We start from the raw sequence: 22,170 nt of genomic DNA on the forward strand, positions 1-22,170 counted from the left end.
CAGCAAAAATTGTTTCATTTTATTAATTCTTCTAAGTAAAGTTCATGTATATAATGGGTTTTGGATTCTAATGACATTTTATATTTTTCATCAAAGTGTGTTTCCCTATTCAATAGCATTTTACCATTTTTCTAGAACTGGATCCAAAGAATTAAAGTTAAATTAACTGAGAAAAATGTTTTCTTGTCCTACATATATATTCCTTAAGTAAAAGAGTTCTTTGAAAGTGTAGAGTAAGCTAGCTGAATGATTTCAAGGGTCACCAGACTTCAACCCAGTTCTCTCTTTTCCAGTCAATAAACTTTATCCTAGGACAATGATGAAGGGGTTTTCTCCTGAAGCAGTGTGTCCCCAAATGGTGACAATACAGTTTTTCAGACTGAACACACATTCAGAAGCAGTTTTAATTCTTTTTTAATCTTTCGGAGTAGTTCAAGGAGAAAGTCTTGAACACCTAACACTTGCTAATTTCCTTTTTTTAAACCGTATTGTCAAAACTTCCCCTGCAAAAAAATTAAAAAAAACAAAAATGAAAAAATTTTTTAAAAAGGTGCCTGCCCACGCAAAAAAAAAAAAAAAAAAGCAAGAAAAAGAAAACTTCCCCAGCAGTGTTCCAAATTAACATTTAAAAATATGGGTCTGTTTTATTATATTCCATTCACTTATGACGAAAGGAATTAGTTTTCCATTTGAGAAATTGATATTATGTTTCCTTTTCTAATAAATTAAGTTTTAAAGAACATTAATATGGCAAAAAATCATGACAAGATAGTCAGATGTCTGAGATTTGGAGCCCATTTCCTACAGAAAAAGTCAACCAGACTGTCTTCTAAGCCAAGTCACCGAGAGTTGAGGCCTTCCAAGTTTCCAGTAGCCACCTGAGAATCTTGAAACTGAGACTATACCTCATCTAATTATGCATCGCCATACTTTTTATTTCCTTGTTGTACAGTGAGGACAGAGTAATTGAGCATTATTTGAAAATCAAAGGTCTGACTCGAGGTCAAGCAGTGGTCCAGTGAGTATCTCTCCTTCCTTTTATTTAGATATAATTTTTTTAAAGATATAATTTTAATGTCTTCTGTTTAAAGAACTCATTTAAAATTACTTCCGTTGCATAGCTTTTGTGTACATAGTCCTCATCTGGTTAGGAATTATCTTAACATAAATTAGAAAATGTCTTAGATCGTTCCATACATTGGTGTCACCAATTCACATGCTCACCAGCATCAGGCAGGTAACAAAACAGAATGGAGGGGGCTGTGATGAACTGAAGGGCTTTTGCCCTGAGTAAAGGAGGCAAGATTACTCAGATTTAGAATGCAGGCATAAGTTTTACCATAATTTCTGATCTTTGCCAAGAAAGCTTGAAATTCAAATTTTTGAATCCCAATTCTCATCATTGGGAAAAGCTTTTAAGAAAATTGTAATGCAATGTGAACCAAAATAAACCTGTCTGGAGGTCATGTTCAGTTCCCTGGTTTGTGACTCTACAGTGTATTTGTGTTGCATGATCTCTGTCTTCATGCAGCCAGGGAACAGACTATAGTAATGTATATCTGTATTTTATGACTTAGAGGGTTACCAACCAGTTATTAAAAACAGCTCACTTGCTACACAAAAGTTTTAAGAATAATCAAAGTTCATCAGTTTGAAGTGCATTATTGCTATAGTATTCATGACCATGGAAATTAAACATACACTCTGCACAAACACATATACATTGAATATAGAAAATACAGTATGTGAGAACTGAAATAAGGACGTGGAAAGTGTCAATCTCCTGGTCATTGTACAGATTTCCCCCTGCCACACCGTTGACAATAATCTCATTTTTATTGTAGTACATCTTCTGTAAACTTCAAGGCAGAAATCAGAAGTTAGCAGTCCTGAAGTTCAATCTTTGACATTTTAACTCATAATAATTTCCCTGAAGGATTTCAAGTTAGGGTAGTGAGTGCATTACAAAGTGTTATTGTTTAAATGCAGACTGCTTTCACTTCCCTTGATCATTATCACTATGGTTCCAAATGAGAGACTGTGTAGCAGGGTAGTTGAGAGTCCAGGCTGTGGATAGAGTCAGACTCATTTTGTTTGGATCCTGGCTGTGTAATTAAATCGCTGCATGACCTTGGCACGCAGGCTTAACCTCTTATATTCATTTACATGTACTCCATTTACTTAAAAAAAATTATCAGATTCTTGATACAGAGTCCAGAGAAATTGATCTTCAAAACGCCATTTAAAAGTCAGCTTGTATCGGGCAGGCAACGGTGACTCACTGGCAGAATTCTCGCCTGCCATGTCAGAGACCCGGGTTTGATTCCTGGTGCCTGCCCATGTAAAAAAAAAAAAGAGTTGAAAAGTAATAATAATAAAAAATTTAAAAATTAAAAAAAGGTCAAAAACCTCAGTTGCTTGAGGGGAGAGAGGAAATCTTACACAATGTAGTCTACTCCGTAGCACTTTCAGCATACATAATAAATACTTATTGAATTAAAATAGCATCATTTATTTTTGTGTGTCGATGCGGGGGGCAGTGTTGCATAGATACAGGTTTGTTTTTTAATTCACGTTTACATTCGATAAAAATTCACCTTTTTTAGGGCACACACATACAAGAATTTTGACAGATGTTTGCACTTATGTATCTACCACAATCAACATATGGAATAGCTTCAGTTTTTACTTGTTATGAGCGTGATTCTCATTGCATCATTAGGTACTTACAAAAAGAAATCTTGCAATTTGTGTTTTTAATATAATACAACCTATTTCTCCCGAGAAAGGTTTACTCTATTTCTAATTGTGTCGTAGACATTGGTCATGTTTATAAGGAAATTAGATAAAAATTGTGTTTCTCTAAACAACGTTTTTTTTATTGGGGCACTCTGATTATTTTGAAATATATTCGTTTTCCATAGGTACATGAAAATAGTAGAAGCTCTACCAACTTATGGAGTCCATTACTATGCAGTAAAGGTAAATGCTTTCACCTGACAAAGCTTTCATGACATGAATGTTATCAATCAATATCAACTTTCTCAAATCACATAAACATACTTGCATATATATTTAAACTGTCACTAGAAATTGCAGCATTAGAATAGGGTTGCTTTTCTTAAAAAATAAAAGCTTGATTATATCATCAATTTTAGTACATTATAAAACACACTATTTTTACAAAGCTACTTGATAGATTCATCTATTTTCCTAGGGTCTCTCTTAGTCTTGATATGCAGATCACTCTTTCTTTCATTTAAAAAAATATATTTTTATTGAGAAATCTTCACACACATACAATCCAATGTATACAATCAATGGCTCGCAATATCATCACATAGTTATGTATTTATCACTATGATCATTTTTAGAACATTTGCATCACTGCAGAAAAAGAAATTAAAAAAAAAACAAAGAAAAAACTCATACATCTCTTACCCCTTACCCCTCCCTCTCATTGACCACTAATATTTCAATCTACTATTTTTTTCACACCTTATCCCCCCATTATTTATTTATTTGTTTTTCCTTATTTTTTACTCATCTGTCCATACCCTGAATAAAAGGAGCATCAGACACAAGGTTTTCACAATCACACAGTCACATTGTAAAAGCTTTATCATTATACAATTGTCTTCAAGAATCAAGGCTACTAGAACACAGTTCAAAAGTTTCAGGTACTTCCCTCTAGCTATTCCAGTATACCATAATCTAAAAAGGGATAACTATATAATGCATAAGAATAACCTCCAGCATAACCTCTCAACAGTTTGAACTCTCTCAGCCACTGAAATTTTATTTTGTCTCATTTCTCTCTTACCCCTTTTGGTCAAGAAGCCTTTCTCAATCCTATGATGCCAGATCCCAGGAGTCCTGTCTCACATGGCCAGGGAGATTTACACCCCTGGGAGTTATGTCCCATGTAGTGGGGAGGGCACTGAGTTCACCTACTGAGCTGGCTTAGAGAGAGGCCACATCTGAACAGCAAAAGAGGTTCTTTGGGGGTGACTCTTAGGCATAACTATAAATTAGCTTAGCTTCTCCTTTGTAGGAATAAGTTTCATATGGGCAGATTGAGGGTTCAGCCTATTGAATTGTTTGCCTGCACTGCATGTGAGAATAACAGGAATTCCTCGGATGGGGAAATTGAGTATTTCCTACTTTCTCCCCCAATACCCCAAGGGGACTTGGCAAATATTTTTTATTCTCTGCCCAAATTACTCTGGGATATATTCAGGCATCACACTTACCTGTACAAACCAAAAGATCTCACACGCTTTTCAAGACTCCATGTAATTATGATGTTCAAATAAACTGACCATACAAGTTCAATTAGATAATGCGCTACCCAAAATATAAATTTTGCACCAAATAAACATCTCTCCCTTTGGTCTCACACAAAGTTGATGTTTTAAACTATGAACCCATTTTATCCTTTACCCTGTGTTCTGATTTGCCTCAGTCCTATTCAGATCAGCTTCATTCATATCACTAGTTGAAGCGTGATCACTTTGTCCAGTTTTTTTAACAGTTCCTGCATGGGGTGATTGCTGACTTTCATAGCTTCTGTGCTCTGACTCAGAGTGTCAGGTGTCATATAAATACCCGAAGTTTCAGGGAACAGCCAGGTTATATACAAACAGCTCAGTATCTCAGAATTTAGAAATAACAGTTACCCCTCCTGGATATATGCAACTACTGTAAGAGCTTACAATCTAGGACCCTTTACAATAGCCCCAGCCTCATAACCCATGCTCTCAACTTCAGTTCTCCGAGTCTGTATATTATAGTTTCCATAGAAATGAGACATGATAATATTTGTCTTTCAGTTTCTGCCATTTCACTCAACATACTGTCCTTAAGGTTCATTCACCTAGTTGCGTGCCTCACCATTTTATTCTTTCTTGCAGCCGCTCAGTATTCCTTGTGTGTATACATTACAGTTTCCCTTTCCATAGCTCAGTTGTTGTTGTACCCTTAGGCCACCTCCAACCCAAAACAGTGGGGATTTGAATAGTAAATACTTGCATAATAAGAACATTCTGAACTAAAGATCTATACCAATTCACTTTTAATTTCCAATAATTTTTAATGCGTTTGCATGCTGGTGTATATGTAAGCCTAATTTTCTTATCCCTATGTCAGTATATCCTTTGCTTCCGGAAAACCTAAAAGATAAATTTATGTAAGAAAAACTACTGTTCCCTTTCCATAGTTACCTCAAACTGTTTAGTCTTTTTAATTTCGTACAGTTCCCCAGAATAATTTTTTTAATATTCTCATGTTCTTTGTTAAGTGTATCATAAACATCAGAATTTGGAAGCACTTTTCTCATTTTTGCAATTCTTTAGAAATTTCTCCAACCTTCATAGCTCATTACTAACCAACAGAACAAATTGCAGCTTTTTTTTTTAATGGATAAATGGCTTTGTAATCTAGATTCACTCTTAGTTGAATTACTTATACTTTTTTTTCTCTCCACCTATTTAATTGAAATAGTAATGTTTCATTCTTTTTGATAATATTAACAGGATTGTCTGTTTTGGTTTATATAAAACTCATTTGAGGAAAATGGAGGCATTTTAATAAAAGTTAGATTTTTAAGTGGTGTTTTGTTTACCAAGACAGCTTTGCTGATACTTGTTAAAGGATGAAATTGGTAAATACTACTTCTCTTATAGAAGACTTAACCACTGGGTCTTGGTTCTCACGCTTCTCCCCTTCTAGGATAAACAAGGAATTCCTTGGTGGCTTGGAATCAGCTATAAAGGAATCGGCCAGTATGATTTACAAGATAAGGTGAAGCCTCGGAAAGTAAGTGTGAACCATTTCAAACACTTATGAACAAATCTTATTAACAAACCTCAAAAGCTGACAAAGCATAACTTTAAGCAGCATTGTGAGTTTTGGGCAAAGAACTTTGGTTAATGAAGTCATGGATTTAGAGTAGACTCAAGTTAAGTCTAACTTTTAATAACTCATTTATGCACCATGTATACAATAATTCCACTTTTGGTAATTTATTCTAAAGAAAATGATCGAAGTTTTGCACAAGAATTTAATTACAAGGATGTTGATCACAACGTTGTTTATAAGTGCACACATATAGGTTTTATTTTTTTATGCAAATTTTATTGATATATATTCACACAGCATAAAAATCATCCAAAGTATATCATCACTAGTTCACAGTTAAATCACATGGTGGTGCATACAACCTAATCATCAAATGTAGAACATTTTAATCACTCCAGAAAATAAATAAAAAGATAAAAGAAAATCCTAATCCTCCTATATTCCTTATCCCCTAGACTATTGACCTGTAGTGTTGTATGGTACATTTGTTACTGTTGATGAAAGAGTATTAAAATATTAAGTTAGGCTTTATTTTAGGTTAATGTGAACAAATGATGTCATTTGATTTTTTATATAAATAACATATATGCATGGATTTGCTGCATTTGATCAATAAACAGATGGACAAATTATAAAGACATTAACCAAAATTTTTGTCAGTGGTTGGCTTTCGGCAGTACGGTTATAAGTAATCTTCTATTACTATTATTTTGTTTTCCTTATCTCTGTTTCAAAATTTCCTACAGCAAACCTGTCTGCTTTTTATAAAGAAAAATAAATTGTGTTCTAGTACTTAGTAAAAGGTCACACTTGATCAGATTTGGCTTGTGCAGAGTAAACAAGTTACATTATTTTCAATTTAAAATTTGATTATGAAATTGGTCCTCTTAACCCAAGCACAAGTGTACGATACATTTTTGCCTATATTAGAATTGATGAATCGATCCAAATCGTCTTCAGGCTGCCCTTGGCCTACTCAATATTGCAGTGACTGAAAGGTTTCACCTTAGGTTTTGACACCCTCGGTGTCCCATGTGGTCATCACTGGGAGTTCCAGGGGTGAAGCAATGACCTATAATAACAGATCAGGGTCATCTTATCTGCATTATCAGTATCCAACATCTCAGCCGTAAATACCTCCTATCACTTCCATCTATCTCTTGCTTTAATATCTATTAGGAAAACAGCCAAATTCTTCCTAAAGCAGGCCTTCTCGTCATACCACAGCACTCTACCCATCTCCTAAGCATCCTTCCAGCTTTATTGAATGCTCACAGTCTTCCTTAGAGTTATAAATATAAATTTAGCTCCCCTTCTCTCCTCAATTTATGGCTGTGAAACTAACGTGGACAATATTAAAGGGTGGGCTGGGGCAAACCACACCCCCTTCTCATGCTGAAACTCAGCTCTCCTGTGTCCATCTGGTTGGACCCTGAGGCTTCTTATCAGAAATTATCAATGCAAATTATAAAATGTCATTCAATCGCATACAGACATCTATCTGTATGAGGGACAGTGAAAGCATGTATATAATTGCACAATTAGAATTTTCTCTCTGTAGGCCCACTGATCAAGCATGATTTAAGTAAAGAATACCTACTTCATTTCCAGGAGAATTATGAATATTCTTGATCCTACAAATAAACATCTAATCAATTAGATGTTAAAAATGAATGGGACAGGCCTTGGTGGCTCAGCAGGGGAGAACCGGAGACTCAGGTTCGATTACCGGTGCCTGCCCATGCAAAAAAAATGATACCCAATTTTGTTCCATCATTTTCTAAAAACCATTTTATTTGTAGTTGTGTATTTATTTTTTCCCAAAAGTAATAAATATTCATTTTCAAAAAGCAAACAAAGAAAGCAATTACTATAGAAATATGTAGGCTTCCTAGGCCAGAGAGTCCCGCAACCCTCATCTTTCCCCCACGGCAACCACAGGGAAGAAAATGATTCCACTTCATTCACACTTCATCAGCGCATGTACTAGACTTTCCAAAAGAGAGAGAGAAATCATACTGGACATGCTATTCCATATATTTCCGTACTTTTCCAGATTACTTCGAACAGTTCTCATTTTACTCTTTCTAAAAATTACCTAGTTTTCTGTTGCATGGAAATCATTTATTTACCCTTTTTTGGAGGTGGGGGAGTGCATGTTCCAAGACTCGAGCCTGGGTCTCCTGCATGGAAGGCTAGCATTCTACCACTGATCCACTGCGCAGCCCCTACCAATTCCCTTCTGATGTACATTATGGTTGTTTCTGGTAAGGGGTGGGGATGGAAGCGCATAATCCCTGCCAAAGCCAGTAATTAACACCTTGTTTTCTATTTTGTAAGCCCAACTATTGTCTTGCCTATCATGTTTTCTTTAGATAAACCTCATCTATGTTAATTTTTTTGGTTTTGATCATTTATTTCTCCCTTGATTTTTTTTTTTTTTTTTTTTTGAGAAATAACATCCTGGAGTCTTGGGGGTTTTTCGGAATCTTGTATGTAAAATATAATTTAAATTGACTCACAAGTAATTTCCAGCTAATGTGGCTTGATAGGATTGAGATTCCCACAGAATCCAAATGTATCCAGTAGAAATAACCTGGCTTTCTCCCAAAATAATGGTGAATCAGAATCTGCACAGTAATTTCCTCTCTTTTGCCAGTGACTCAGGCGTTTCTTTACATTCATGGTTTCATAGACACTGGTAAATATTATTTGACACTGATCATAATCATGTTTGCTTGTTCATTCTAGAATCTAGACACGGGTCAGAAGCCACTTCCTTTTTTCCGATTTGCAAAGATTTCCTATTTCGATTTCAAGACATGCCATTCAATTCAAAAAGGACTATAAAGAGGCCATCTTGTATTTTCTCTTTCTTGCCTTCTATTTCTCAATTACTTTAGCAGATTTCCATTCTGTACTGTTGTTTATCTCCTCCTTTCTTCTTCCATTAAAATCTCACAATGGACTAATTTCCATATATTTATTTTCCATGTCCAAACAACTTAAGGATTTAATTGCAGGGAGGCTGTTCTACAGTTCCCCTTCCTGACCCAGTTCATCTAAATGAAAAGATGCATAATTTAAAGGGCTGCCAGTGCTGGCTTAGGAAAGGAAGCTCCTTCTCCAGCTGTTTGCATGGACTTGTGCACACAGCAAGCTACCAATGGCCAGGCAGGAATGAAGGTCAGATTGGCAAACTGTAATGAAACAAAGGCTATAAAGGGAGGCTTTATAGCAGCTCAGCCTCTTGAGCCACTAGCCTACCTTGTTATAATTATGAGAATTAAAAGCAGGCGGGAAGAGCCAACACAACAAGCAAACTCACCACCCTCCCCCTGTCTACGTGGGACATGACTCCCAGGGGTGTGGACCTTCCTGGCAATGTGGGACAGAAATCCTGGAATGAGCTGAGACTCAGCATCAAGGGATTGAGAAAAACCATAGAATGAGCTGAGGCTCAGCATCAGGGGATTGAGAAAACCTTCTTGACCAAAACCTTCTTGACCAAAAGAGTGAAATGAGACAAAGTGTCAAAGGCTGAGAGATTCCAAAAAGAGTGGAGAGGTTAACTGGAGGTTATTCTTACGCATTAAATAGATATCACCTTGTTAGATGTAGTGGAGAGGCTGGAGGGAACTGCCTGAAAATGTGGAGCTGTGCTCCAGTAGCCATGTTTCTTGAATATGATTGTATAATGATACAGCTTTCACAGTGTGGCTGTGTGATTGTGAAAACCTTGTGTCTGATGCTCCTTTTACCTACCTTGTCAACAGACGAGTAAACCATATGGAATAAAGATAATAATAGGGGGAACAAATGTTAAAATAAATTTAGAGTGACATGCTGGTGATCAGTGAGGGGGAGGGGTGGGGCTATGGTATGTATGAATTTTTTCTGTTTTCCTTTTATTTTTCTGAATAGATTCAAATGTTCTAAGAAATGATCATGATGATGAATAAGCAACTATGTGATGATATTGTGAATTACTGATTATACATGTAGAATGGAAGGATCAAAAGTTACAAATGTTTGCGTTTGGTGTTTTTTGGTATTTAAAAAAATATTAATTAAAAAAAGGAACATTGTAAAAAAAAAAAAGCTGGCGTGAAGGAGGAATATTTGCTAAGAGTAAGAGAGATTGATTCTGAAAGGCTCCTATGAGAAAGGGTTGTTCCAGGACCCTTCCCATTTTTCCATACACTCTGTCAGATATAACCTTTGAACATTGGGGACTGTGTCTTAACTCTCACACCACCGGCAAGTACTGTTTGTGTGGTTTTGGCTAAAAAGGCTTTGCCAGTCTCGTGGCCAATCGATGCAGTACCGTGATGCAGAGCAAGAGTTTGGGAGGCAACCCCAGACCAACACTGATAATTATTTGCTGTGTAAGCTTGGGCATGTTGTTGGATCTCTCTGAGCACCGATTTCCTTAACTACCTAATGGTAATGACTCCAATTGCATAGAGTGGTTGTAAGAAATAAAGAAGATTATATTTGGCACCATAGCCTCACTTAAATCACTGGTGGGTAGTTGCTTAATGGTAGTGCAAGGAACACAGTAAAAAAAATAATAATTCAAGTAGACGAGTGATGTGACTTCAATGGCAATCAAGACTATGAGGAAAATAAGGCAGGGTAAGATTGTGGAGAGGGAAGGGATGGGGTAGGAGCAGAGATGCAGGGCAGCCCTCTTTGGAAAGGGCACTTGTAAGCAAGGGTGAGCTGGAGGAGGAGCCCTGCAGAGACCAGAGGGGATGGAAGAGCAGGGGAAAAGCCTTTCGGCAAGCAGACCCAAGGCATTTAAGCAGAGGCTCTTGTTGCTGCTGTTTCCTAAAAGCAACACTTTCAAAAAGCAACACTTTCTCAGAACTTGTCTAACCTACCATCTGAGAAATATTCTCAGATCCCTATTTGGTTAAGAGAGGGACCCAACACTGCCATGAATCCATAGCCCCAGTGTTCCATCCAAGAGTTCACAGTTAGGCCAGATCTTGTCCTCAGTGTCAAACCTAAATTTTCCATTTACAGGGACCAGTAAGCATTCCCCTGACCCTCCCAACCTAATAATAACACCCTAAGGCATAATGCAAATTAAGAGGAAAATTTAAAATTCTCACAAGACACAAAAAATTCAGGGTATTAAAGTTACAGATCATAAACAATTCTTTTTATTCCTCCCTTTGTACATGAAATGTGTCATTGCAGCTCATAAGGGTGAAGACATACCAGAACTCAACCTAATTTTAAATTGCAGGACATTTTGGACTTAAAAAAATGTGAAGTTTACTTAAAAGTCTTTATTTTCGGTGTTTATTGTTGCCTCAGTATTTCAAAGGAAAATGAGTGTTCTTTACAAAGAAACAGACATCAGGTCAGTGGCTGAGTAAACGATTATAGTAAAAATCATGACTGAGTTTTCAAACCTGAGAAAACCAGAGGGCTTAGTAATGGGAGAAATTAAGTGGTGTCCTAGTCAGGGTGTTCAGGTGAGATGTGGTGAGATAAGTTGCCTTTCAAGATTAGTATCTTCTTGCATTTTTACATGATGCTGAGAAACACTTGTGATGCATTTCTTCACCCCAGGGCACTTTAGGATGGGAAAGGGTTTTTAGCCTTCAGTTAGCTGGGGTTTTTTCGTTTGTTTAACTATTGGAATTCTCAAATGCTTCCATCCAGAAGAATTAAGTAACAAGCACTAAAGTCTTCCTGTTTCCTTCTCATAAAAGTACAGGATCCATTCCATTTAAAGGCAGCGACTTGCTTATTTTTCTAAACTAGCCATCTTGAACATTTCTAACTTCTCCTTGCTCTTACCTCCACCATCACATACCACCATGGACTTCCGCTAAGGTGCTACTTTTAGCAGTGCTTAAATTCTAGGTGAGGTTACTTATAGAAGAAGAGAAAGCATGTGTTTGTGCTGTCCAGTCGTGCTTTCTACATGAATACAAAATAAAGTATGGTGTAGAAGGAAGAAATTAGATTGCAAAATGTCAGCTGGAGACCTGTCCATCCTGTTTGTAAAGTGTATATAATTAAGCTTCAGCCACACCAGTGATCAATCTGATTGTTAAAACCTTCTGCAGAGTCTTTGAGAGCACTCAAATCCTATAGCATGGTTTAAATAAAACCAGTCCTACTCTCTCACTTCCTGGCTGGCTGACCTGGCACTGTCACTCAACCTTTCTGACCTTCATTTTCTCAACTGTCAAATTCAAATCATTCAGATAATCTGTCTCTTCACAAATCATTGTGAAGATTCCCTGAGTGAGTGATTTATTTCACTAGGTACACCTTTTTTCCTCCAAACCATACGCTAATTTATTTTAATTAACATAGAAAGTACACTGGACAGCATATGTATTTCCCTTCCCCTCCTATAGAGGGAATTAGAATTTTAAGGAGCTCCTTTAAGACAAGGAAATGGGAAGACTATTGTGTGCCTGTTCTCTTTCAGGGAATTGGTTGGGCCTTAGAGTTTCCATTTCACAGCTAGTAGGCGGTTGGAAAAAAAGCGTTGAAGTCAAGCATCTCTGTCATGTGTCTAGAAAGCCACAAGGCAGGTCTAGTTGCAAGGGAGGCTGGGAAGTATAGTCTCTAGGTGGGTGGCCATGTGCAAAGTCATAAGTCTAGGCGTTCCAAAAGGAAGAAGGTAAAATAGATCCTAAGGGAGATAAGTAGTTTTTGCTGCATGTGCTTCTTTCTTTGGCAGTCTTTTAGGGGATGTTTGGGGAGAAACAAATAAGCGAAGTAATAAAGACGTAACTAAGAAATTTTATATGGTCTCTGATGGAAACAAGATGCAAGGATATTATAATGGGTTGGGTAGAAAACATACAGTGTCCAGAGAAAGCCTCTCTGACATTTAAGCTGAGACCTGAAGGTAAGGAGTCAGGCCTGTGAAGAAAACGGTACAGTGTTCTAGTCAGAGAACAGCATGTATTGAAGGGAAAGAGAGAGACACATCGTAAGAACTGAGGGGAGACAGCTAGAGCTTAGAGAGTAAGAGAGGTCCTGTACAAACTGAAGTGCTATTTAGAAGAGGACATAAATGGCTGCTGGACAGATAGAGCGATCAGATGTCCATAATTCAATTTATTACTTTTTATTTCTTGTCATTTACAAATAGCTGAATTAGGGACACATATAGAAACCTGAAAGATGGCTCTTTAATAGGATTAACTAGATTGAATGCAGAGAAAAGTAACTCAGTATATACTTGTGACCAAAGGTTGAATGATTTGGCCTCTTTTTTTTGGTAGCAAGGCCAGTGATAAACTAAAATTATCAAATTCATCTATCAGTTAGGAACAAATTTCTAATAGTAGAGTAGAATGACTTCATTTTATTTTACTTAGGGGAAAAAAAAAAAGCATTACTGAGCCCATTCTATTGCCAGTGCTTTATAGTCTTTATTTCATTTAAGGAAAAAAACCACAGTCTTTGTCATCAAAGCCCTGACCATCCAATTGGGAAGACAGAATTATGTACCAAATTTATTTAAAAACAGTTATATATTTTTTAAAAAGGATGATACAAAGGTTAATAATTTACGCAGGTATATTTACCACCCAAGTTAAGAAATAAGTCACCACTAATATTGTTAAGAATACCCCATATATTCTTCTATGGTTTTTTCCTATGATTATATTTGCAGTATTTATCCATATTGTACATATGCCTCTAGTTCATTCATTTTCAAAGCCATATGGTATTCTATTGTATGACTATACTGTAATTTCATTCTCCCATCAGTAAACATTTACATTGTGCGTCAGTCGGGGTGGCCTAAAATGAGCATTTTGTTGTGTGGGGTTTTTTTTTTGTTTTTTTTTACTTTCTTATTGTCTAGTATAACATATACAAAGCAAAGAAAGAAAGAAGCAGTAGTTTTCCAAGCACTCTTCAACAAGTAGTTATAGGACAGATCCCAGAGTTTGTCATGGGCTACCATACCATGCTCTCAGATTTTTCCTTCTAGCTGCTCCAGAATATAAGAGACTAGAGGGCTTAAATATTTTTTTATTGTCCCAATCGACTTTTTTTCCTTCTCTTTTTGTGAAAAATAACATATATGCAAAAAAAAAAAAAAAACAATAAATTTCAAAGCACAGCACCACAATTAGTTGTAGAACATATTTTGGAGTTTGATATGGGTTACAGTTCCGCAACTTTAGGTTTTTGTTTCTAGCTGCTCTAAGATACTGGAAACTAGAAGAGATATCAATTTAATGATTCATATCCAGCATTCATATTCATTTGTTAAATCCTGTCTTCACTGTATAACTCCACCATCACCTTTGATCTTTGTATCCCTCTCATAGGGGTGTTTGGGCTATGGCCATTCTAACTTTTTCGTGTTGGAAGGTTTTGCCACTATTATGGAATAGGGAGTTGGAACTATCTGATGTTCTGGAGAGGCTGGGCCCTCTAGGTTTCAGAGTTTATCTGGTCCAGGGACCATTTGGAGACTGTAGGTTTCTGGAAAATTACTCTAGTGCATGCAACCCTTGTGGAATCTTATTTATTGTGCTTTGATTTGTGTTTTGCTCATACCACCTGTCCACCTTGGGTGGGATCTAGGCTGAGCTGACAGCTTCTACCATCTGCAATATTCTGGTCACCATGGCAGGGGAAATTATGAGGTGAATCAAATACATCAAAATGAGGAATTTTATTCAAAGTAGTTAATAAGCAGACTAAGTACTAACCAATAAAAAGGGACAGCAGCTGTGTAGGTCTAAAACACCCGTAACAGGAAGATGAAACTGGGGATTCAGCCATAGAAGAAGCCTGGATAAGATGACATCCTCTTATACGGTCAGATTTTAATAGTATACATTCTTCATACCCAGAACTTCATCTAAATGTTTTCTTCCAATTACTCAGAGTATTTTACTCCTTGCATGATATTTAAGGCATGATATTTTTATGTGTGTACGTTTATGACATCACAGCAGCAAAAATAGTTTTTACTACCCAAGTGTACCATTTGGATATGTAGGTAATTTTTATTCTGTGCACAGAACACTGTGCCTCTTCTAGCCTAATCCGTTGTAAGTCTTCTGGGTAATATTTGCACTTAGAAAGCAATCTGCACAACCATTTGTTCCTAAATGCATTTATTACTCAGTTGAAATAAATTGAACTCCAGACTTGATTTTTTTTAACAAAAATTTTGTCTTTATCAACACCTTCCACCCACCAAAGCCTAGTTTTATCACCAACTATCATCTTCTGAATTAGAGCCTCCTTAATCTCAGCACTGTTGACATTTTAAACCAGATAATTCTTTGTGGCAGGGAGCTGTCCAGTACATTGTAGGGTATTTAGCAACATCCCAGACTTCTTTCCACTAAATGTCAATAGAGCCCTCTCCGGTCATGAGTGTGATAATCAAACATGTCTCCAAACATTGCCAAACGTCCCAAAGCTAGGGTGGAGAGGGGGAGGAAGTGGGGAGAGGTTGGACAAAATCATCCCTGATTGAGAACTACTGGTCTGAATAAAATTAAAGGAACTCAAGGGTCCTCTTCTACAGAAGACTGAATAATTGCTGCTTCCTCGTTTTCTCTGACATTGCATTGAGAATTACTCCATTTTTCTTTCTGTTTTTGGTAACGTAGTAAATGCCTCACTTCCCCAGTGAGGAAGGCAAAATGGTATGTGGTGGTTATGCAGTGGGGTTTTGAAGCCTGACTGTGCTTAGATGACAATCTACCCCTACTTAACTGTGTGACCTGGGAAGATTTGCTTAAGCACTCTAAACATCAGTTTTATTTGTAAAATGGGGCTGTTGGGAAGACTCAAAGAGCTAAAGCATTACAGCAGCCTAAAGCATTGCAGCAGGCACATACGCAGGTGGCACCTGAGCACTTAGTTGATGCCAGCTGGCACTGTATGTGTGTTGTGACTGTCACTTCACTTTTACTACCTTATACTCTACTTGAGAGCAGGGACCTCGTCTCACTAGGATAGTTGGCTAGATAGAAATAAGGTCAATTTGGCTTTAAAAAAAACCATTTTCCTGCAAAATTCTGTTTTTGTGTACTTTAAAAAGCAGACCAGATCCACTAGCTTGATCATGGTTACTAATAGTATATTCATCAAGCGCAACTTTTAAAAATGATAGAAGAAGAAATGATCAATGATACAGTGATTTTTATTTCACTTCGAGAAATATCAGGGGACAACCCTATATGAGTCATTGTTTGATGTACAGTCATACACCACAGCTGTGACTTTCCCAAATTTAGTCATTTCCAGGTGAATTTGCAGGTAAATGATTAACTGGTAGTATAAGTGCTATTAAAAAAACAAACAAACAAAAAAACCATGCCTTTGCTGACATCTTCCCTAGCCTTGCCTAGTTAGGTGTTTCAACCTTTGGTGACATCTACTTTCAGTTCATCCAGATTAAGGAGGACAGTTTGAGCCTCTGTGCCCAAGGCTGTCATGGCCCCAGGGAGGTCCCCTTGCCGGTGGCAGGGCGCATTCCTTTTCTTCTCAGACAAGAGGGAGCTTGCCACTGTGTGTCTGTCTTGGGGGTGTGCCCTTAACCCGCCCCTCCCTCCTCACCTGTGACCTCCAGGATACAGGAACAGTGAGCAAATTTCCTACCTACAGGGTGTAGCAGGAAATCAGTGACGAACTGGACAGAAATACAGCAGATGATGTTTACAGCGACTGAAAAGCACAGAATTGGAAGCCCCAGTGACATAGCTGTCAACAGAATACCACGGCTGTTTTTCATCAATGGAAGGACAGGCGTGAGATCTTGAGATCTGTCCCTAGTTCTGTTTCTGAAACAGTGTCTGGTCCTCTGTCTGATAAAATTAGGGAATTGGATGGAGGGGCCTTTCATAACAAATATAACCAACTTTATCAGTTACTGATTGTTTATTCTGAGTTCAGCGCTGTGCTAAATGTTTCACAGACATAATCTTGCTTAAACCCTTCCAACAGCCCTGTGAGGCACGCATTGTTGATCCCATTTTACAAATGAGGAAATTGAGACTCAGGAAGGTTAAGCAACTTGCCAAATACAACACAGCAACAAGTGGTGGAACCAGGATCGAAATCCAGGCGGTCTTGCTGGATTCACCTGGTTCTTGTAAGCCCCTCGAGGAAGGGGATCTGTTGATTGTTCAATAGCTGGACAAGAACAGTACTGCCAGTATAGAAGGTACTCAGGAAATAGTGGATTAAGAAGGAATGCCTAGGGCGGGCCGTGGTGGCTCAGCGGGCAAGAGTGCTTGCCTGCCATGCCGGAGGACCCCGGTTCGATTCCCGGTCCCAGCCCATGTAAAAAAAACAAACAAACAAACAAAATAATAATAAAATAAAGTATTAAAAAAAAAAAAAAAAAAAAAAAGAAGGAATGCCTAAATGACCCCAGAAGCTGCTAAAGTCTGTGTCAACCTGTCTCCTTAAAGTTAGTCTGCTTTTCCTTATGGTCTCTTTCTCTAAAGCATATCAGAATCATCAGGTATTTTAGGAACCTTCCTGATTATGGGATAGGGATAGGGGAGAAGTGATTTCTTCCAGTTCTTTTAAGGCTATAAAACTGGGTGGGATCTAACAAAAAATTGAGTATAGATTTCAACAAAATGACTTAAATACTCAAATCATTCATTTCTTTAAGTGAAATGTAATAAATATGTGGCAAATTGTTCTGAAACCATCAACTTCCTTTATGCCTAAAGAAGAAGAATATTTTGCACAGGTTCACTTTTAACCTGCAATTGATTCCTCTGTGTTTTTTCTGTGTCAGCTGTACACATTTTGACCTTTCTTTTTTTTTCTTTAACACAGAGGATTGGTGACTTTAGAATATATTCTATTTCTTGATTATCTCTGTTAGTTTTATGTTTCCTGTTGTTTTTCTCTGTTTTTTGTTGTATTTCCTTTTGCAATCTCAAAATTAATCTCAGGTATTATCTCACCTGTTGCTATCTGTTTCCTTCTTTTGCTACCAAACGCTACGTCTAATCCTTTTAGGTGAGTGGAGAGAAGAGAGAGATCTGGAAGTCCTATTTATACATTTTTCCCTCTTAGAATTTATGTTTGCTAGCACCATAAATTCTTAACTTGTGAGTGCCATGTAAATAACAATAAATACTAATTAATGATAATATGATTATCATTGTTATTATGCTTCTATATAATCACTTTAGAAAACATTTCATTTTCATACTCAACACTTGCAAGGCAAATAAAGCTTCTGCTTTTTAAAACATCTCCTAGAGTGGAAATATGACTTGTGCAAAACAATTTTTTTTTGTTTTGATATGGAAATTGCGTATGTATATATTTGTATACTTTACGTACACATCTATGCTAGTCCTACCCTATAAAATAGTCCTACCCGCTATGGACGCTAATACTCTCCAGATAATAATGTGAAGTGTACTGTGCTCCCTCCTACCTTCCTTTGATCTTTGAGCTCAGTTCTCAAATCCAGAATGCTTTCTTTGCAACCGTTCTTCATCTTCCAGGTAATCTAGAGTATTCGCTATTATATGGCAGGCTCTCTCTCTAATGCGGAGGCACCAACCATTCGGTTCTATTTAATGGATATTGCTTTGACCGCTTCCATCAGTCTGAAATCTCTGCCTTTAAAGAAAACACTGGCATGTAGTAAAGGGAAAGGAAGTGAACATTGCTTGATTGCTTGTGTGTCAGGCACGTGGCACGGGATCTTTCAAAAAACGAATTCACTTCACCGCAGCTTCCTGGCCATTTTCAGAGCTTCATCCCCTCTTCAAGATCAATAACACCAAGATAATTTAAGAGCACCAGAATGATTTCAGAAATTTCAAAAGAAAACTAGGCTATTTCCAGCTGCCTGCTAGATCATGTGCCTGCAATTAGAAGTATGTTCTTAATGACTCCAAACACTGTTAAGAATCACAGTGATGACAATGATATAAAATACCTAAAATGAGGGCCTCCCAAATGGTTGGAAGCCGGGAATTTCACCCTTGTATAAAAATAGACCAACCTCTGTTCATTTTATATAAATTTTTATCATTTTTTAATTTGAGAAAAGTACCAATATGACTAACACCCGTATCCCCACCAAAATAGACGCTTACTAATATCTTGCCATATTTACTTCATCTTATTTCTATTTGTTTTAAAACAACCAAACTGGTCATTATTCAGACAGCATGATAGTATACATAGAAAATTCAAAATCATCTACATAAACTATTAAAATTAATTAATTTTAGCATAGATACAGGATATGAGGTCAGTATTCAAAAATCAATTTTATTTCTATATAACAACAAGAAGCAATGAGAAAATGAATTTTTATAATGATTCCATTAGCAATAACATACCAAAAAAAATCAAGAACTTAAAATAAATCCAATTTACACACACTAGAGATCAACACAGAAAACTACAAAACCTATTGAAAGAAATCAAAGAAGACCTCAATACATGGATGGATATACTGTGTTTACTGACTGGAAAGTCAGTATTGTAAACATGTCCATTTTCTCCAAATTAACCTATGAATTCAAAACAATTCCAATTTTCTAGGCAGATAATTTTCCAAAAAAATTAAAGTTGGAGGACTTAAATTACCAGATATCTAGACCAAGTATGAAGCAATAGTACTTAAAATAGTGTACTAATGATGCAAGGACAGAATGATAGTAAAATTAGACCAATGGAACAAAACAGAAATGCAGAAATAGGTCCAGAAATATATGATATATTTCAAAGGAAATATTTCAGTCATGATTTGGTAGCCGTGTTTCATTATTTCAGTCATGGTTTAGTGGTCATGTTAATCATATTTTCAATCCTTCTATATCTCTACTATATATCTGTCTGTATATTATTTCCCTTTTATTTTTTTTGCATGGGCAGGCACCAGGAATCGAACCCGGGTCTCCGGCATGGCAGGCGAGGACTCCTGCTGAGCCACTGTGGCCCGCCTTATACACTTTTTAAAATGCAGTTTTATTGAGATACATCCACAGACATACAAATCATCAGAAGTAAACATTTACTGGTTCTCAGTATCATCACATAGTTGTGCATACATCCCCATGATCAATTTTAGAACATTTTCATTACTCCAGAGAAGAAATAAAATTTAAAAAGAAAAATCCAAATACTTCCATAATTGGCCCATAGTATTGGTGTAGTACATGTGTTACTGTTGATGAAATAGTATTACAACATTACTGTTAACTATAGTCCATAGTTTGCAATAGGTACATTTTTTTCCCCATAAACTCCTCTATTATTCACTCCTTCTAATAGTGTCATACATTTGTTCTAGTTCATCAAAGAACTTTTTAATATTTGTGCAGTTAATCACAGGCATTGTCCACCACAAGATTCACGGTGTTAAATATTCCCATGTTTAAACCTCCAATTTTCTTCATCTTATTTTTATTAATGAAAGACATAACACATTACTGCCAACAGTGAAGTTTTCTGTATCACTTACCTCGTTCATTCTACCCTTCCCATCTCAGAGGCAAGCACTGTCATGAATCATGATTGTGTTTTTCCAGTGGACTTTTATACTATTACAGGCGCGTATATGATATAACGTTTTGTATAAACTTTAAGATTTCAGGTGCCTTCCAGACTTAAAAACTTAGTCTCGTTGCCATCTAATTATTTCAAATTCACTAAGTAAGCAGAAGCCCTTCACCTTTTCAGTAGGGTTTTTGCTTGCAGGGAGCATGTTTGCTCTCTGCGCAGGGACATGCTGAATGGAATCAAAAGCGATAGTATTTCACATATGTAAGTGATAAGAGGGGGAGGTGGTGGCTTTCGGAGATCATGTTTCAAGTGAGCCCTGGTTTTTATACGTGTGGGAATGGACGCAAAGGAAAACACAGCTGAGCTGCATTGTAACTCTTCCTGCAGAACCTGTTTGCGTCCAGGGTGAGTAAACCTGGGTAGACATTTCTCCCTAAAACAGCCTTAGGTGAAATCTGTGCCTGGATTCAAAGCAGCTCACTTCACAGGAAGGATCCTCCGAATCAGAGCTGTGCTCCATTTTAAAAAATGTGTCTGTCTTCTGGGCAGATCTACTGGTGAGAACTTTGCTCTTGTCTCTGTGGTCAAGGAAGGAGTAGTATTGGGGAGGTGTCACTCGAAAGAGTTGCTGATGTCAGTAGTGTGTCAGCCGTGGGAGGCTGGGTTTGTGAAATTGAGTTACACCTCAGTGTCTTATGAAACTCAGTTCAGGAGGAGAAACTCACGGGAGCAGCCATCTGGGAGGGGGGAAGTGGAAGAGCCCTAGGGTTTTCCTATCCCATTTGGAGCTTCTGGATTAAAAGAGATGAAAGCCGCAAGTCCAAAGACATTTTAGGAAATTGGTATGTAGCTTTATGCGCTCACTAATCCCTTTTTGAACCTGGGAGAAAGTTGTAGTGACAGGATGGCTGTGGCTGTGGACGGTGAAGGGCTGTGCTCTGAGTGTGCACTGGTTTATTTACTCTGGGATTGGGAGTTAAGTCTGAACACTTTTGTTTTACGTCTGGATGTGCACAGGAACCTTCCGTTCCATTCTCTTCCTCGACATGAGGTTTGCATGTTTGTGAAAAGTGTTGGTTCCTGTACTTCAGGAAATGGTTTTGCTGATAGTGCATTGCAGAGTTCTTAAACAGCTAGCCGAGCTGTTGAAAAATTATCACTGTTTTACAGACTTAAAAAATCTAGCCAAGGTCCAACAGTGGAATGAAATTGTTGTGCTGTTATTTCCCTAAACATGAAGACTGGGGGAGTGGGAGTGGGCAGAAAAGGGGAACTCAACTATGCAGTCTAAGGTGAAAGGACAAGTTGAGGCTCAGGCTACTATAAGATCTAACATACGGGGCTGAAGGGTCCCTTTAAAATACAGTAAGTCATACTCAGTTCCGTGAATGAGCTACTTTTTACCAAATTATTTGGTTTTAAATGCATATTGCTAGTAAAGCTTATTGCTTTCAGTCAAGGAGCAAATTAGCACTGAGTACCATGATAGATTGTCAGCGATGTGGATACAGAGGTTGGGCTCTGCTCTATTTACAAAACCTGAAGACTTTATCTCAGAGCTGAAGAGGGCGGCTCCAGCATTTGCCCCCACCGCTGCCCCCAATTCCTGGTCATAGGTTTCTGTGGCATTTAGAGGAACTGATGTAGGTGGAAAACTGGTATCACTGAGAATCATCTCTTCATGGGGTTCCATTTCACTTTCACTTTGCATTCTTTTGAAATTTAACCTCTGATCTTTTAGAAGCATCCCTTTCAATATCTTTCCATTTAAATATGAAGTCAACATTTCTGAGC

General features: G+C 37.4%; 1 protein-coding gene across 9 annotated transcripts in view; it reads left to right on the forward strand.

Annotated features, from left to right (window-relative positions):
• The window catches only part of FRMD4B (FERM domain containing 4B), a 362,040-nt gene that overhangs the window by 316,395 nt on the left and 23,475 nt on the right, over window positions 1–22,170 (forward strand). For all 9 annotated transcript variants that reach the window (XM_077128740.1, XM_077128741.1, XM_077128735.1 and 6 more), the window contains 3 exons: window positions 953–1,018; window positions 2,925–2,982; window positions 5,731–5,817. In XM_077128740.1, coding sequence (XP_076984855.1) covers window positions 953–1,018; window positions 2,925–2,982; window positions 5,731–5,817 — 211 coding nt within the window. The remainder of the gene's footprint in view (window positions 1–952; window positions 1,019–2,924; window positions 2,983–5,730; window positions 5,818–22,170) is intronic.

This window comes from Tamandua tetradactyla, chromosome 15 (genome assembly GCF_023851605.1).
Source record: "Tamandua tetradactyla isolate mTamTet1 chromosome 15, mTamTet1.pri, whole genome shotgun sequence".
Lineage (NCBI taxonomy): Eukaryota > Metazoa > Chordata > Mammalia > Pilosa > Myrmecophagidae > Tamandua > Tamandua tetradactyla.